At 33.3% G+C, this 19330-nt stretch overlaps 1 protein-coding gene across 4 annotated transcripts in view; it reads right to left on the bottom strand.

Moving 5' to 3' along the window:
- The window catches only part of LOC136982856 (serine/threonine-protein kinase BRSK2-like), a 158444-nt gene that overhangs the window by 13019 nt on the left and 126095 nt on the right, over positions 1 to 19330 (bottom strand). For 2 of the 4 annotated variants that reach the window (XM_067279393.1, XM_067279395.1), the window contains one exon: positions 9195 to 9415. In XM_067279393.1, coding sequence (XP_067135494.1) covers positions 9195 to 9415 — 221 coding nt within the window. Of the gene's footprint in view, positions 1 to 9194; positions 9419 to 19330 lie in introns of all 4 variants that reach the window. The other 2 variants (XM_067279397.1, XM_067279394.1) reach the window with 2 other exon arrangements.

Genomic DNA, 19330 nt, shown 5'->3' with positions numbered 1-19330 from the left:
CAATGTGACATAATTGTTATTGACATTTGTAATTGAGATATTTGGTAACAGTAAAATAATTTGTAAAAATTAATTTTTATTACTTTTTATGTGGTTTTAATGTTTTCAATTATATTTTATGCACTGCAACGTATTCACTTTAAAAAGTAAAACTTTCCTACCTTAATAAGAGATTTTATAATTTTTCGTTTTAGCTCTGTAGGAACAGAACTCCCATGCAACTCCATTGCTTAATTTTCAAATATTCAACTTTCATACAGAATTTTAAGAGTGTATTACATCTGGAAGTTGGAGATTATCTTTACATTTGGGTAAACTTTTTATTACAAAGAAATTAACAAATATAATAAAAAGTAATACTGTAATTTTGGGCAGGTAAGCCATGTCAACATAAGATTTTATTTTCATTCTTGCAGAAAACTGCAAGAATAAAAATAAAATCTTCATATATCCTGTGCCTCCAGAGCAGTTGTTGAAAGTAAGATAATTACCAGTAGGCAGTTTAGAAGTTGCTATCTAAGCAATAAAATATTTCCTTTCCTGTTTCATTTCTGTTAACAAATCATTTTAGATTTATTTAAATCTATGATGCCATTAAAATATAATAAAATACTAAAACAGTATAAAATTAAGAAATCCTTTTGATTTTAATGAATGGCAAATTTACCAGGAAGTAAAACAAGCAACTGCTTCAGGCCCATCAGGAACCCTCTCCCACCTTTTTTTACAGATTGCTGCTGGATGTCAATGAAAGTCATACCAAACAATAAAAAAAAACTGACAACAGAACACTCTTGCACATGCAGTTTAAATAAACCATTCCCAATACTTTTTGATCATAGTAGTATGTACATTCTTCAAATTCCTCTCATTGTAGTATGCTTGTATATTTATGGACAAACATGAAACTTTATAGACAACTCTTGGCAAAGTTAGAAAATTTTTTCTTGTGTGGTTTTTGTAAGTCTATCATGATTTAGCATAGTGTTTAGTTGTCCTTCACATTCACGATCTCCTTCTGAATTGTTAGAGCTATTCAACACAATGGAATTGGAAAAGGAAAACATTGCTTAGTTTATTAAGAAATATGAATTAGAAAAAGATATTAATTTTTTTTTTTTTTTTTTTTTTTTTTTTTTTTTGTAAATCTTACATTTTTGAGGCAGAGCATCAATGAATTCTCTTATGTGATTTATAGAATTGAATTCATTCTTAAAATCTGATAGGTCAATTTTGATTAAACTTTAAATTTACATAATAAGAGATGAAGGAATTGAAAATGTAATAAAAAGCAGATGCAAAAAATTTAGTTTTCAAGGTACAAGATTTCTAGCATGAATGTGTGCAATTTTTCAAATTATTTTTTATGCTAGTGGCAACAACACTGTTGCAGCATTAACAAGTGATTGTTGTAGATGATCCTCTGAACCAATATTATTGACTTGTAAGCACTTTGGTTCAATTCTTAATTTGTATTCAGACAAAAATGACCTCTGCCTAGTTTAGAAACTAATTCACTCTGGAAAGGTAAGGAGTCAGTTACTGTTAACCCATTCATCAAAGGGTTAATTTCCCATTCCACATCTTTAGGCATAAGTTAGTTTTAAGCTAGTTTTAAAAAGTAAATTCTTGTGATAAATATTGCACCCTTTTTTTTTTGTTATTGTAAATGTGAAAACCTCTTTGATTGTCATGCAGGTCTACATGTGAACCTTTTGTTCTTGGACAGAACTGGGCAAACGTCCTAGAGTTGGTATCCACATCCCTTTTATTGTGCATTGTATTAGCTCAATAAATTTATTGTTATTTCATTTTATACTGTCTCAATATTGTTGTATTATCACCTTAGTGGTGATCGGGCACAATTGCACTTTTCACAGTAGGTTAAAATATCTGAACTTTTAATATGGTTTACATTTTAATATTTAGCCTTCTCACTTGCAATGTTGGGACATTTCTGCTAGTTACTAATAAAAGCAAATAATTACAAATTCTAATAAAAATATAAATTTTTAAAATATCTTTATAAATTAAAAATACTCTATAACTAATTTTATTATTCTTAAAAACTTGTGAAATATTTTCATTTAGTTAAACTTCAAATCCAGATAGAGTTCACTAATTCATGAGAAACCATATTCATAAAAGCACAAAATGAAGAATGTTAATAACTAACTGTCTCAACTCTTGATGTGGAACTGTTCCTAGTAGTTCTGAGTCCAGAATGATTCCAACCTAGAACTACTCACCTCTACTATTAATTAACCATGACATTCAAGAAGTGTGTAGAAGCAAAAAGTCTAAGTAGAGGGTTGTACTATCAATGATTGAGGTGAAAAAGGAATTTATTGTGAATCATGAAAGCAATACTTATCTGGCAGCCATGTTTAAGATGCTAAAGTTGACAGTATGATCAATTAATGAAATTTTCACTTTATCATACAATATTTATGTAACTTTTTAGAAATTTGAAATTCTATATTCTAACAATCTACAAGCTAAACATTTCAAACAAAAGAAGTATTAATTGATAAATAATCATTTGTTTTTATTAAATAATAATAGTTTAATTTGAAATCATTTTCTCATATTTGTAAAAAGTTTGTATTTAATAGTATTCAGAACATTGGAAACAATGTAATTAGCTATACTAAAGCAAAGAATTAGTTATTAAAGAAAAACTAGAGATAAAATGCAGAAAAATAACTTTCAATTAAATAAATAAAATAACCAATTTACATATTTCTTTAAAGTCATAATTGAAAATTAAGATATTCTGCATGTAGCTCCTATTAGCATTTAAATATAGTTTAAAAAAAATTGTCAATACTTAATAAATTGAATTTAGTTTGTATAGAAAAAAATCTCATCTCATTATTTGTAGTAATCATAATTACTGTTCCAAACAGTTGGCAAGGGCTTTTCTATGACTTTCCTGGAACTTGAATGGAGGTTAAGTCTTATTGTTTTGGGATAGGAGTGAATTTTTTAAAAAATTTATAAATGCCAATAATAATTGTTTTTAATAAGCTAGAAACTGGTGCAAGTAAATTTTTATTAAATCTGATCCTACTTGAGATATGACCCTATCCCCTCTTCCCCCTCTGACTTATTTTCAAAATATAATAGTGTAGTATAGTGATTAATCACTATGGTAGTTATATGTCCTGTACATATATATATATATAGGAGTTCTGTTGTCCCTATCAGAAGTCTAGATGTCGCGCGTGTTAATTGTTTTCGCGTTGTCATATTACCCTTTGCCGGGTGCCTGTAAGTGCAGTTAGGATTGGACGGTGCTCACCACGTGACATAGCTGTAACCCGGATGGCGGGCAATATAAATGGCGACGCTCCATGTGTGGAGCCATCTTTTTTTCGCTGACCGGATCAACGACTGGATGGAAGGACCGGTGGACTTGTCCGAGGAATTCATCAAGGAGTACTTTGTAGATTAACGTCGTTTGTACTCATTGTATATATATTTTCACGCATAGTTCTAGATTTGTTTATACTTGTCGGGTATATGCTTGTTATAAGATTTGATTCACCTAGTTTATGTCGCGAAACAGAAAAAACGTAATTGTATAACTGTAGATATTGTGATCCTAAGTTTTATAAAGAATATATAGTTATCGAAAATTCGTCGTGTGCTTAAATTTGTGAGATCCTTTACACACTTGCCATTTTTATACGTCAGGAACAATTCGTTGGTCCTCAATACTACAATAGCATCTATGCCCCAAGTATAGAAGTATTCCTTCCAATTTCAAAATGTTTGGTTCACAGGGTTTGAAATATAAAGCAAAGTATAAGAAAATAAACAGACCATTTTGTTCCCATGTTTTAGGAATCAAAGGATTTAAAATGTCAAGAAATGCAAAAAACCTAGAGAGTTAAAAGTTAATCAATTACAACAATACTTTTTCCTTCTGTTCTATAACAGCTGAAAAAGTAATAAAATGGTTTAAAGCCATTACTGATTTAAAAAAAAAACTATATAAAGTCAAAATAATATTTTTCTTGTTTTGTTTGATGTCACAACTTGGTGAATTTAAAGACACTTGGCAAAATTCACCAAGTTGTGACATCAAACAAAACAAGAAATAGAAGGCATGATTTCAACAAAACTAATATTTTTCTTATTGTATTTTCTTCTCTAAGAATTTATTTCTAAAAGTCTTATCAAAATCAATGGCTATTTCAAAATATAAAATAAAATATGTAAATAAAGAATCTTTTTATATTTATATATTTTCAGCAAAAAAGTTAGAATATAATCAACATGGGTTGATAATAATAATAATAATAATAATAAGCAAATATAATACACCAAGAGCTTGCAAAGAAACACAAATTAGTAGACATCCACAAACCATACTACAAATACATTCCACAGACAGTATTGGAAAACAACACGCACAAAATGTACTACGACAGAGCCATAATCACAGATAAAACAATTTACCACAACAGACCAGACATCACACTCATTGACAAACACAATAAAATCACATACATAATAGACATATCCATTCCAAACACTCACAATATACAAAACACATGCACTGAAAAAGTCAGCAAGTACACAGAACTCGCCTGGGAAATAAGGTATCTGTGGAGGATGGATAGGGTGCTTATTGTACCTGTTGTTCTCTCCTCTACAGGTGTCATACCACACACACTACACAAAAGCCTGGGCACATTACAATTGAATAGAAACACATACATCACACTACAGAAGACCACTATATTGAATACATGTCATATTGTGAGAAAATTCCTGAATACAGACACACACACTGATACACTTCTTTAATTTCTGTTTTGGTTACTATGCCTTGACTTTGGTCCGGCATAGTACACAGCCACCGGTGTTAACCGAGTATATCTCACTTAACCCAACATAATAATAATAAGTGCAGAGCTCAAACAGTTAGGAGTTGAAAGTTGAAATTTGGTACACAGGGTATGTCACGAGAATGTACGCTAAGAAGGGATTTTTCAAAATTCTCCCATGGGGGAGAGGCAGAGGATTAAAGCTTACCCTGAAGAACTCGGCTTCTACTGTACTACTTTAGATGCATTTTTTTGAATTTTTGATTGCATTTAAGAAGAGATTTTTGGGAATTTCACCCTTCCCAAGGAAAGAGGAGGAGAGAGTTAGTTTTAGTCAGTATAAAGTGTAAATAATAAAGAAGGAAAATAAATAGTGGCACATATAGTATACATTTTGGCAGTTAATAAATATTTTAATCATTTCCACTTTTTGGGTAACCGAAAAACAATAAATCCAAAATAAATGAATTCAAATAAAATATTTGAATTCATTCCAAATTCGAAATATATTGTTCCAAACAAGTTTTTTTTAGATTTTAAAATTTAAAATTAATCATTTTATTCGAGTAAAGTTATCATCAAGCAAGTTAATTCTCCATTATAATGAAAAATTCTGATTTTTTTTATTTTATAGGTTATTTAAATAAAAAATCTTTTTAAATACTAAAGATTTATTCAGTTAAAATTCAATAATGATTTTAATCATTTTTTTTCTATTAGATATCTGATAAATAGAATAGTGAAAATTAAATTTCTCATAAATTTGATGCTAATCTTATAATATAATTGAGATGGGTTGATGATGATAATAATAATAATAAGCTCAGAGCCCAAATGGTTAGGAGTTGAAAATTGAAATTTAGTACACAGTTAGGGTATATCATGAGAATGTACACACAAAGGATTTTCTGAAATCCCCCATGGGGGAGAGGGTTAAGGTTTACCCTGAATTCAGATTTTACTGTACAGGCCTAGGAGTGCTATTTCCCCTTTGAAAAAGTGAGAAAAGTGAGTTGAAATACAGAAAAAGTGAATAAAAAGTGAGTGCAATAGTGACAAAACAAAGTGAAAACACAGAAGGAAAACTCAGCAAAACAGCAGTAAAAATTGTTATTTCTTTTTATTCTGTTATGGTTAAACACATTTTAAAAATTTCTGTATATACTGTAATATAGTAGCCACTCGTTATATCGCGTTTTTTTGGTCCCCTAAATTTTAAAAGCATTTGAGTCAATTAATTTTAAATTACCAATTACCACTGAATTTCTATTTGCAACGAAATACGAGAAAGAGCTAAATATGCAGAACAGGTGGATAGATCGATTGTCATTTGTTTCCTTTTGATATAAAAGTTGTTTATTTATTAGTTTTAAGTACAGTCTCCTCATTTACAAGTTTCTGTGAATTCGAAATTTCATACATTTATGTGAATTAACGGTATTGCGTCAATTCACATAAAGGTGTGAAATTTCGAATTCACCGCATAACGTGTAAGGAAAAGATCTCTCTAATTCTGAACGAAAACTTCTAAAATTTTTATACAGTAGTAACTTCATTTTGCTTTTTAGAGAATTTTTACTCTGTAATTTTATAAGTTTTGATGTTCTATTATATATTCAATATTCATTTTTTTTAAATTTTCAATTACAGCATTTATAATTTTTATTGAAAAATATAAACTACACGAATTTCTAATAAGCGATTTATATAGTACTGTATAATAAAATCGCAATTGATGTTTTGTTTTTATATCGACAGTATTTGTCTTTCAATGTCATTGTTAAAGAAACAATGCTAAATGGGCGTTCATGGTTTCGATGTTTACGTAAACGTCAATTAATTCGATATAACCTACGAATAAAATTCAGGATTGAAAAACTAAGCTTATTTTATATCAGAAACACTTGCTGATGAAAGAACAGAGATTCCATAGCATGTATAATCTGTTTAGTAAAAGCCCAGAATTTTTATTACTCGGTTATATCGCGTTTTTTTTTCTGTTTCCCGATAACCAGTGGCTTCTGTATTTCCAGTAAACCATGAATACTTGAAAAGTCTTTGGCTTCTGTAAATAATCAGTCATGAAAGATGATGTTCTTTTATTAAGATTATTCTGCATGTTATCAACTTCCTTCTATTTCGCTTCCTCTTGCTTTTGAACACTTAACACTAATAAGCATCACACGTGCTGCTTGTACTTCATTCATGTTCTTGCTGTTAATAGCCTTCTCCAGTTTTTTTGTTTGCTGCTTCTAACAAAACTTAGACTGTCGCATGTATTTCATTTTCTTCTACATTTTTCTGGTTTAAACTCAGTTGCCGTTCCATAATCTTCATGTTACGAACAGCTTTCTTTTGTTGTTCTTCAAAACATTTCTGTGCTCTTTTTTCCGTTTCTCTTATTCTTTTAACTTCTTTTCATTTTCCAATCGTTCTTGATAATTTCTATGCACCGAGGAAGCTAATTTCAGTCGTCCTTTGCAATAGGTACAAGGTGTGGGCTTTGGTCATACATGTTTAGTCCCTCCTTAACAATCAAAAGTGAATTAAGCATTCTTTCCAACACTGATGCTCTATCAGGAGAAAGTGCCCGGCATAAAATTGATCCTCTCATTCATGGGAACGGGATTTTCGATGCTGATTTCACTAATTTGGCTATTCTCGGATATTTATCATTATCAGAAACTGTTTATTTTTTAATGCTTCGAGATGTGTAAATATTGATTTCCAAATAAAATAATAAATCTGAAATAAATATACTCCAAATAATATAAGTAAAATAATATTTTATTAATGATTTCATAAATAACAAAAAACTTTTTCCTGCAGATGAATAAAAACCAACATCGTTGCAAAGTTGTTAACCTTTGGGAAGCCTGTGAAAATCTTTCTCACAAGCAATTACGTGTTGTACTTTTTACAACACTTCGAATATTTTAATTTATTTGGTAAATTTTATATGTAAATATGAATTTACATTTTCGTTTACTTTTTTAGTCTCTCAATTAATGCACAATTATAATCGGCATAAGAGAAGATTAAAAAATGGATATTTCACAAGCAAAGTAATCACACATTTTATGAAAATAACACTTACTATATGGAATAATTATACTTGTAGTCAATTTAAACATACATTTATGGGAAGATGTAGATGTGATTTAACGTTAACAATATGCTATGAAATCATTAAAGTAATTTTATTAAACTCAAGTTTATGAAATTATTTAAAGATAAATCAAGTAAAAAAATATTTTTGTAAACGACAACTCCATAACCCGATTGTTAATTAAAACCAAATAATCTGCCAAATTATTGGGCTATAACCAGGATAACTAAATGGTCAGAAACGAAATCTTTTTTAGTGGTAGGAGGTTACGCTACTATCTCGTGTTAATTTTAATAATTATATATTTTGAATTTAAAAGCGGCAGCAGTGTTGTCAGCTTGAGAGATTAATCCCTCTGCGTAATGTGCTTTCCCCTGCAAAAGGACTTTAGTGATTTTCTTAGAAAACAGCCAAAACTGCAGGGATGCTTAGAATACTTATTTTTAAACTCTGTAGAAGGAAATGCAATTCGGATAAGGTAGATTTTGGCGAATAATGAAAATATGGCATGAGTACATAACTTTACTCAACACTGGCTTCTGAATTTGTAATGAGAGGGATTTTTTAAGTGCATAAAAGATTTTTTTAAATACGTTAAATAAATTTTTGTTTTCTATAACCTAACGACACTGAGCGGGCAGTTGCAATTTTGAGTCTGCTCAGGGCCGCGTATTTTCTTCTAAAAAATTCTATTCTGATAGTCCGATAATTCGGCAATTCGTTTGGCTTTAAAATTATTTTTGGTTTGCCCCACATCTTAATTAAGCATGTGAAAATGACCAAAAAAGTGAGAAAAGTGAGAAAATGACCTGAAAAGTGAGAAAAGTGAGGATCTTCAGAAAAGTGAGTACAAGTGAGAAAAGTGAGCGCTCCGAGGCCTGCTGTACTATTTTAGATGTGGTTTTTGTGGGAAATCAAACATATTTTTAGACCCATCTAAAAACTCTCTAAGGAGTCTCAGAAGAGGGTGAACCTAATTCTTGCACCTGGTAAAAACAAGTAAGATCGGCTATAATCTAATAATATTAATCTTCGCTATCGTTACTTTTTGCCCAAGCAACGCCTAGGCTCATCTGCTAGTTTATAATATTCTATTGTAATAAATTATACAAATTATAGATCTTTAACTGCTTATACTGTTTTTGGAATTCTAATAATAATTCACATAATATTCCTATTATATTATATAAACAAGAATAAAAAATGCTGTAAAAAACTAATATATCAACAAAATTAAATGGAGTTACCTTGTAATTTTCTACGATGAAATCTAGGGCTTCCAAGAAAACTACTTTTAATAGTGTTCAATCGAGATTTCCAGTACGGCTGATTAATATTTGGTGAGCCAGGAGGAGTATTTAAAGGACTTTCATCAGGTGTTCCTCTTGGTGTAGGTTTTGGTGAACTAAGGGGGGAGACAGAAGGACTAGCAACATGTAATGAATTAGTGAGACTTCCTTGACGACTTCTACTGTAAAATTAATAAGAAAAACAAGTTATATATTATGCATAAAAAATAATAAATCATAATATATATATTTTATTCTTAAATTGAATTTAATACAATACATATGAAAATAAATTTCTCTTCAATTCCTTAAAGATCATATAGGTGAACAGTTTGTTCTTAAAGGTTTTTTATTTATTTATTTTCAACTCAAAAGGAAATGATTTTTCAATTGTATCTATCTACCAAAACAAATGTCTCCAATTTCACTGATAGCTCTATAAAGAAGACTCTTGTTGTTTCAGGACTATTTACAAAAACCAAAATTCCCATCCTCTATTCAATATCCAATATAAGTATCTCAGCTACATCTTTTTATTCTAGGAAGATGTAGATGCACTGTTTAAAAACAACCGGAACCTTTAGAGACCTCGAAGAGAGAGGACCTGCTTTGCTCTGCTCTTCAAGTTTTGGTGGGTGAAATTTTTCTATCTTTGGTTGCTAGGCCTAATATTAGGCTTAGCTGGTGGTGCCCTGTGCTTTTATATAGCATATTAGGGCTATAGTAGTCCTAACAGGGCTGTTAGGCTTAGCTAAGCTAAGCCTAAATTTTTTGGGTATTTTTATTCCCATGTTTTGTATTTTGGGTGCCTGCCATATTGGCCTCCCGGCTGTGGTGCTGGTTGCCTTCTTGTCAGAGGCCATTTTGTTTTTCTGTTTTCCGATCCACCCCCTCACCCACATCGGGTTGGTGTTGGGGTACTGCCAGTGTGTTACAGTTTTGGTCGGTGTCTGATCCCAGTGCGTCTGCCAAGCACTGAACTTGAACTTGTGCTACGTCCTTGTACTAGTGCGTTATCCAAACTTTGAACTTGTGCTCTTGTCATTATTGGTGACCAGTGCGTCTACCCATACTTTGACTGTGACTGTGTTTTGGACATCATTCCACACGGGGACTGTTCAGCTAAATCGACCAAATCAATCATTTGTTTTTGAAGCCATCACCAGATCAGGGATGGATCTGCCCGAGAAAAACCTCCTCGAAGTGATCTCACAAGGACTGGGTTGCATCATGCAAGCCTTACCGGCCAACTCTCATGGCTCGGTCTCTGTAAATAACAGGAAAAGCATAAGGCAGGCAGCGTTAGATATGCACGCTGCTGCAAATAGCTTATATGGCATGGTCCTTGCACTGAGGACTAGGGAGAGGGAGGAAAAATCGAGTTTCGCCGATGTGGTTAAACGTGGTAGGCCAACAGGTAGTGCAACCACACACATAATAGCAGAAACTGTTGCTAACAAGAGTGAAGCAACAACTCGAAACCAGGATTTAATTATTGAACCCATTACGTCGGAAGAGGGTGATATGCTCTGTCCAGAGGAGGTGATGGGGAAAATTCAGGAAAAGATAGACCCAGCTGAACTAAATATTGGTTTACGGATGATAACAAAGCTACCAAAGAGAGGCATCAAATTCCGATTGAAGTCAGAACAGGATGCCACTAACTTAAAAGAGGCAATAGAGAAGTTACCGGAAATAAACGAAAAGGTCCGGATAACTAGGCCCAGAAAGAGAAGACCAAGGGTCATAGTCCTGAATGTGCCTAAAATGGAAGAAAAAACAGAGCTTATAAGGAAAATATATGAACAGAATTCTGAAATAAAGGATAAGTTCTCATTGGAAGCTTTTACCCAAGAAATAAGAGTGACACATGCGATCAATTCCAGGAAGACAACAGAGAATAGGCATGTGGTAATGTCAGTATCCCCGGCGATAAGAAATGTACTAATTAATCTAAAACATATCAGTTACGAATGGGGTACATTAGTGGTGGATGATTACATCCCGGTTCTGAGATGCTTTAATTGCACAGGGTACGGGCACATGGCTGCCAATTGTGATCAAAGAATGAGGTGCAGTCACTGTGCAAAGAAACACAAGTTCAATGAGTGCCCCAGAAAACAGGATGATCCCAAATGTATACACTGCACAAAAGCAAACAAGGACCAACCAGCAGGAATGAAATACCAGGTCGATCATAATGCATTTTCTCCAGCCTGCCCTATCTTAAAGAGCTACAAGAGACTGCTAGTAAGACAGACAGTCTACGAATAAGTCAACCGTCTGATCAACTTCCTGTTAACCTGCAATCATGGATAATACAACCTTTAGGATCTTACAAATCAACACTCAAAAGAGCCGAGCAGCGTCATCGTTGGTAATCAAAACTGCCAACGATCTAAATGCTGACGTCATTCTCATCCAGGAACCATACACAGTCAAGGATCAAATTGTGAGGTTCGGAAGCTGGCAAATAATCAATAAACGTGTCAACAATGAAAGACCGAAGTGCGGCATTATTATAAAGAACAAAAGTATTAACATGGCCCTTATTCCGGAGCTCAGCTCCAACAGAATTACAACGGTGGCACTGCACAAAGGGCCAGTTGATTACATCCTAAGTGTTTATTTCTCCCCCTTTGATGCTGACGAAGACTGTATAAAAGAACTGAGCAGCATATTACAAAAATTACGGCATAAAACGTACATCATAGCGGGGGATTGTAATGCTAAGTCTTCCCTTTGGTACCATGAAGAGGAAGACAACAGAGGGAGACTAATGCAAGACTTACTCAACGAAATCGACGGGATCTCTCTAAATACAACAAATACACCGACTTTTCAAACGGAAAGGGCTAAGGGTTGGACAGACGTCTGCCTTGCACCCACCAGTGTGGGCAGGCTGATCCACTCTTGTAAAACCCTTCAAACTGACTCGGCAAGTGATCACAAATATATCCTCACAGTCCTCAGCTGCCCCCAACAAAGTAATACCAAAGAAGGCATGTATTACAGCAGGATCACTAACTGGGAGCTTTTTAGCACTCTCTTTGCTGGGTACTGGAGAGGTTACAACTTCACAGACCTAAACACCAAAGAAGAAGTCGACAGATACGTGGAACACATGACCAAGTCCTTAGAAAAGGCCACATGGCACTCATCTACCTTGAAAACAAAAACCCACAAGACACATTGGTGGAACAACAGCCTAGAGAATGAGAAGAAACAAGTCAGAAGACTGCGGAGGAGCTGGGCCAGAGAGCAAGATCTTGATGTAAAGCACAGGAAGGGCAAAACATATGCAGAGGCCCTCAAACAGTATAAGACCAATATAAACCGCACTAGATCAGCGGCCTGGCGGCCGTTCTGTGGGAACCCTGGTAAGGACCCGTGGGACGAACCCTACAGGATCACCTTCAAGAGCAACAAATGGTCTGCCCTCCCAAGTATAATCTGTGGAAACTCAAATAGCACCAGCTATAGTATCCAAGATAACATCAAAAAATTACTTGACTTTCACTTCCCTGAAGACGACATTACTTCGGACCAAAGTTATCATCACCAAATTCGTACATCTATTGGCACACCCTATTGTGGAACTGATGACAGGTGGTTCACCTTCACTGAGGTGCAAAAAGCGATTACCACCATGGCAAATAAGAAGGCCCCAGGTTACGACGGCATAACGGCCGAGATGGTAAAGCATGCTTTTGCGGAGGTCCCCATTGCCTTTGTACTTATGTTTAATAGCTGTCTCCATACTGGCTATTTCCCAGTAAGATGGAAATTAGCAAATATTAAGTTTCTCCAAAAAACAGATAACCCGGTATTTGAAAAGGATTACCGCCCTATCAGCCTACTCCCTGTTCTGGGAAAGGTATTGGACGGCCTACTCATAGGACGTATCAACTGGCATTTGGCCAGCCACAACCTCATGCAGAAGAGCCAATATGGTTTCCGACCAGGTAGCTCAACGGTCACTGCCATTAATAGTGTCACTAGTTTTGTGGAAGAAGCATGGGACCAGGGCAAGCATGCATTGTTGATCAGTGTTGACTTCCAAAAGGCGTTTGATAACCTCTGGTGGCCGTCAGTCAAAAACAGGCTGAGGGATACCAATTGCCCAAGAAATATTTACAACCTCCTGGATAACTACTTAACGGATAGGAAAGCTGGATACTTATCTAATGGGCTCAATATTGTTAAAGAGGTGAACCGGGGATGTCCACAAGGCTCCCGTAGTGGTCCGGGCTTATGGAACCTAGCCTATGACAATCTGCTCCAAACACTTCCAAGTACACAAGATATTAGGCTCCAAGGTTTCGCAGATGATACGATCATAATGATTAAACATCAAAATAGCAATATTTTACAAAGTAAAGGCAATGAAATCCTCCATGAAGTTTACAATTGGAGCGAGAAGCATAAGCTTCCTATAAATTTTAAAAAGTGTGAAGCCCTTGTCTGTACAAAAAAGGAAAGACGTAAGCAACTACAACGCCCTCTTTGCCTTTATATTAACAGAAACAAAATTAAAATCACTTCGCATCTGAGGTACTTGGGAGTCATCATCGACCCAACTTTAAGCTGGAAATATCATATAGAGGAACTTTGCAAAAAGATTAAACAAAAGGCTAACAGTCTATATTACATTGCACGCAATACTTGGGGATTAGGAGCTAAACAATGTAGCATAATTTATAAAGGAGCAATCGAACCATCACTTCTGTATGCTGCCCAGATCTGGGGCAAGAAGGCAAGCCTGATCCATAATAAACGAAAATTACTATCAGTGCAAAGAGGTTTTGCTATTCGGATCTGCAGGGCATACCGTACAGCACCTACGGATGCCCTGTTGGTCTTGGCCAACCTGACCCCCATTCATATTAAAATAGACAACATTGTCTGGAAGTGGAACCTTTTAAATAAGGATTTACCTCAAAGGATGGGAGAGAACACACAAAACTCACAGGACATAATTAACAAGAATGACTATCCAGACAGCTGTCAGGAATTACTTCAGCTAATTGGCACCTGCGATGTTGATACGTACCATTCTGGTGTGGAGGTGGGACAGCATCCTGCCGATAGCAACATCACCTTGATACACAAAGTGGACGACGAAAACATTGCAGATGTGAACTGGAGTATATATACCGATGGAGCAAAAAATGAGAATGGGACAGGGGCAGCTTTTATTGTGAGAAACAATAACACCAACACAGTTGTTCATGAGGAATATTATAAGCTACAAGCCCATTGCTCCAACAATCAAGCGGAGCTCTGGGCAATGTGCAAAGCCCTAACAACAATAACGGCAAAACTAAAAACCCTAAAAGGAAATTTTCAATTTCTCACTGACAGCAGATACGTCCTAAATGTGATAAAGGGCACGCAGAAGTGTACCGCAACAGGGGTCAAGGTAAGACATCTTATCAACAACCTCAAAAGAAGGAGGAATGTTTTCTTTTGCTGGATTCCAGGTCATAATGGCATCAGCGGGAATGAAAGGGCAGACGAGCTAGCAAAAAGAGTAGCCACACTAGATGTCTCACCTTCCTTCAACACAGTGCCTATAAGCTACATAAATAGCTATCTTCAGAAGAAGACTCTGTCCACTTGGCAGTCTGAATGGACTGCATCTACCACTGGGCGTACCACCTTCCGCTTCCTACCATCGGTGCAGAGCCGGCAATGGCTTTTTCACATATCTCCCACCTATAGCCTTACTCAGTGTCTGACAGGGCACGGAAACTTTCCTTATTATCTACATCGGTTTGGGAAGAGCAACTGCAATTCCTGTGACTGTGATGGTGTCTCCTTGGGGGATGTGTTTCATACTCTAATTGACTGCCCGCACTATGATGCAGAAAGGCATGACTTATTTGTCTACTGTATACAAAAGGGCCAAAACTGGCCACCCCAACTCGATTTTCTCTGTGCGGACAAGGAGGCTTACCGGCACCTAGTGACTTTCGTCGAATCCTGCAGCATATTCCGGGCAACACAGACTTCAGCACAGCCTGCAATCTGAACTACAACAGCAGGATACTATTCCCACTATTAAGGGACAAGCGGAAAAAGCTTGTTGGCCTCTCAACCATGGACAGTTTATTAACTCTCACATTCTGTGGTATGTGAATGTGTCTTTCTTGTGTACTGTGTAATGTTGTATCTCTGTTTCAATTTGTCTTCATTGTACACGTTCATGTATTGGCTTACAGCATACTGTGTATGCATGTACTAGCCATTAAACTCTTGTTGTTTTGTTCTCATTGTAAATTACAGTTTTAATCTTTCTTGTACACGCATTTTCTTCCTGTATTACTTCCTTTCTTACATTGTATTATTGGATTATGTGACTCGCTGTACTGATTGCATATATTGTATGTAAGTGTACCAACATTCATCTCCGCCAAATTGGTAGTTTGTATGTATTTTATTACTGTTTTCATAAATACTTGCGTTGTAAGATCTCAAGTGATCCCATTCCCACTCCCTTCCTTCCTTACTTTCCACCTATACCCCTCTCCCATCCTTCTCCCCCATTCTTCGCCGGGCTAAGTCTTCCAGACAGCCCCCTACTCTGTAACTCTGTAACCTGTGTTTAAAACAACCTTATGAATCTCCAAATTTCAAGACAACAGCCTCACCAACGTTTTTTCTGACTAAAAAGCTGCCTAAAACCTTAATACTAGAGTTTAACAATGTATTAAAATTATTAAGTTCCAATGCTTTGTTAAAAAACAAGAATTTTTTTTTACTTAGTTCATTTTTTAAATAAGGCCCAATTTTAAGAAAACATATTTCCTAAAATTGTCTCTTATTCCATTCACCCATTTAATTAAAATAAAGGTCAAACAATAATTTTTTACTCTGTTTGGATATCCAAGTTCTGTCTTCTAAGAGTGTTTATCAACTGTCATTGTTTTGTTAGCCTCAGATAATTTTGTTTTATATTAACTCACATAAGTTTCTGTTAAGATGTTTTAATTATTTGTTATTTATATTTTGGATTTCTAAACATGTGATGATTGCCCAGTTGATCCTGTCTGTTCTATAAAGATACCTGTACCCTTGGTGCAAGTATATTTATAGAACAGACAGGAATACATTGACTAGCATGTTAAGTCTCTCTCTTCCCTGATCATAATTTGGACACAATACCACTAACTTTAAGCTAACTTTAACACTAAGTTTAACTCAGTGGTATAGTATAGTTATCTCTGACATATTTAGTTACACACATAGAGGACTGTAATCTTCCAGAGTTTATTTTATATATAAAATGATAAATTAAATATCTTTCAACACAAAATGAAACAGTATCTTATCATTAATCTATATAAGAAAACAAATAACAGTAAAAAAAATTTGTTTTTGAACTATCTTCCCTCTGAATAAGCCATTGAGCAAGGCTGATAATTCTTTAGTAATGAGTCAATGTACAGAAGTCATACAAAAAAGATTACATTTGTAAGTACAATAATCTTAGATTTTGTTTTATAATGAAACATTTTAGTAATTTACTTACTGGATTCAGATTTCATAATTTGCTTTCAAAAACAAAAACAAAAAATGCAACTAATTCAAATACAAAATGAATAAATTAGCATATGAAAACAGTCACATGGATGACTTGTCATTCAACAGTATCATACCTTTATTACTATTTATAGCAATACAACCATCAACATGAATGGTTAAATAGATCATGACGTGCAGTGAAGCTACTGAGAATTCCAGATCCACCATCTCTTTACTTATGCTTTATTTTTGGTTACAATGTCCATGAAGGAATTATACTTACCATATAACTACTAGGATAAAAGTAAAATATTCCTGGTAATCCTTAAGGATTGAAGAAAAACTTTGCTTCATAGACAATCAAATCAATTACAGCATAATTATTAAGGAACTTATACAGTAATATATTATTTAACTTTGTTTAAACTTATTACTATTTAATATTTGTATTTGTTAACATTAATATCATCTTTAATGCATTATTAATTTCATAAAATCATTTTCATTTTCAAACACTATTAGAATGTTGCAAAATTCCAAATTAAAGAAAAGCATTTTGCATAAAAATAAAAGCATTTTTGTTTTTATTTTTATATTTGTAAAATACATTTTAAGTACAGTTAAAAATTCTCACATTGAATGATAGAATATTTAAGATGGCTTAGATCAGTAAAACAATTTATAGCAAATAGTATATCATTATCTATAGATAAATAAAAAATAAAAATGTCAGAAGAAGCTGTAAACTAAATAGTAATTTAATTATAAAAAGTGAATTGTTTCTCAATCGTTATCAAGTATTAATACTGTATTTGCTAAATCTTTCAGAATTCTCTCTCATCAATATAGTGTTAATTATATCCTTTTAGTTTTTAATTATTTTCCTTCATTAGAAACTTATTTGCAAAACAAAAAAAATGCAAAAACAATTTTACAGCTTGCAATTTCATAGACATAATATCTAATTTAATGATAACAGATTCATATTTATTTTATAGAGTTTAAACAATGTCTTGATGAAAATAAAAACTGTCTTCTGATGAGAAAATATAGAAAAATTAATATAAATATATTTAAAACTCAAACAATATTTCTGCTTCCTTCATTATATCTTTGAAAAATATACCATAAAAATAGAACTTACAATATTATAAGTTTTCAAGTAATAATATTAATTGATAATATTTTTGGAGACCTGAAATTCAATTACATACAATAATCTTTTCAACCTTTGATTATCCTTTGAGAGTAATGGGAAATTTCAATAAAAAGCTTGTGTAAACAATTTTTTTATTTTCTGCATAATTAAACAAAATGCATTAAACAAAACTACATTTAACCAATAAGTAAAACATTTACTTATTAATTTCTGTACTATTCCTTTGTAATATAGTTTATTTAGTAAATTCTGATTCAATTTCTGTTTTACTGCTAAATTGAGAAAAGCTCATTTAAATAACACCACACAATTTTAGATGGAAATACTAAGCATCACACATGATATTAGCTTGATATTTCTTTCAGATATATAAAAATGACTATAAATATGTTCTTTAGTTTTATTTTCTTTCAATACTTCAGTATTTTAATGCATTATATCAAGGAAATACTGACAATTGGTACTAATTAGAGGTTTTATGTTAGAAGTCTGCTGGACTGGGATCTGAAAACTAGTGCAAAAATGCTACTGTACAAAACTGTGCTAAAGTAGTTATTGCTTGAATGTCACTATACAGTCAATTAGAATTGATTAATGGGAGTTATCATATTTCTGATAACAGAAGGAAAAGCATTTAGAAATATCATATTATACTCAGAAGATAAGTAGAGAGAGAAAAATAGCTTTGCATAAATATCATTAATGTAATTTAAATTCTGATAACAAATAAGAAATTGAGAAACTGCTTTAATATTTTCCTAAGGAGGAAAAAAACATTTTTTGTTCATTATTTAACTTGCAAATCAATACTGTTAACTCTGTTTTTGAAGATAAATATGTACTGTACATTACAACAGACAACCTTAGTTTGGTCCAGTAAAAAGATTTTATGCATAAAACAAATGTTTTCAGTTTCATCTGAGATTTGCTTCAGGTTTATAACTTGTTCTAAAATGGAACAGATTAAAAGCAACATTAGTCTAATTCAAATAAAAACACATACCATTCAGATACATGAACAAGTAATTGAGGAAAAATATAATCAGATCACAATGACAAATCATACAGTGCTTGTCATGCAAGAATCTTTTTTCTTTTTTATATAATAGTAGATTTATACACTCTCGAATGGTGTTAAAATCTTTATTATAACACAAGTACTTTCAACAATAGAAAATCATATCATTAAGCTAATGAATGTAGAATGGAATGTCACTACATGTAGTAGGCCTACAACACTCAAAATTTAATTATTCCAAACATTTAAATTTCAATGGGATTCAAATTTCATGAGTATGAGAAAGAACAGAATTTGAAATAAAATGCAAACAAAAACAAAACATGCAACAGAACTCTGAAATTTTTTATGGCATGGGTTTGTGGCATGTTATAACACAGGACAACTAGG

Source organism: Centruroides vittatus, unplaced genomic scaffold, assembly GCF_030686945.1.
Source record: "Centruroides vittatus isolate TY-2023 unplaced genomic scaffold, ASM3068694v2 contig_866, whole genome shotgun sequence".
Taxonomy (NCBI): Eukaryota; Metazoa; Arthropoda; class Arachnida; order Scorpiones; family Buthidae; genus Centruroides; species Centruroides vittatus.
Note: the sequence above shows the minus strand (reverse complement) of the source record. Positions and strands in the feature narration are given on the sequence as shown.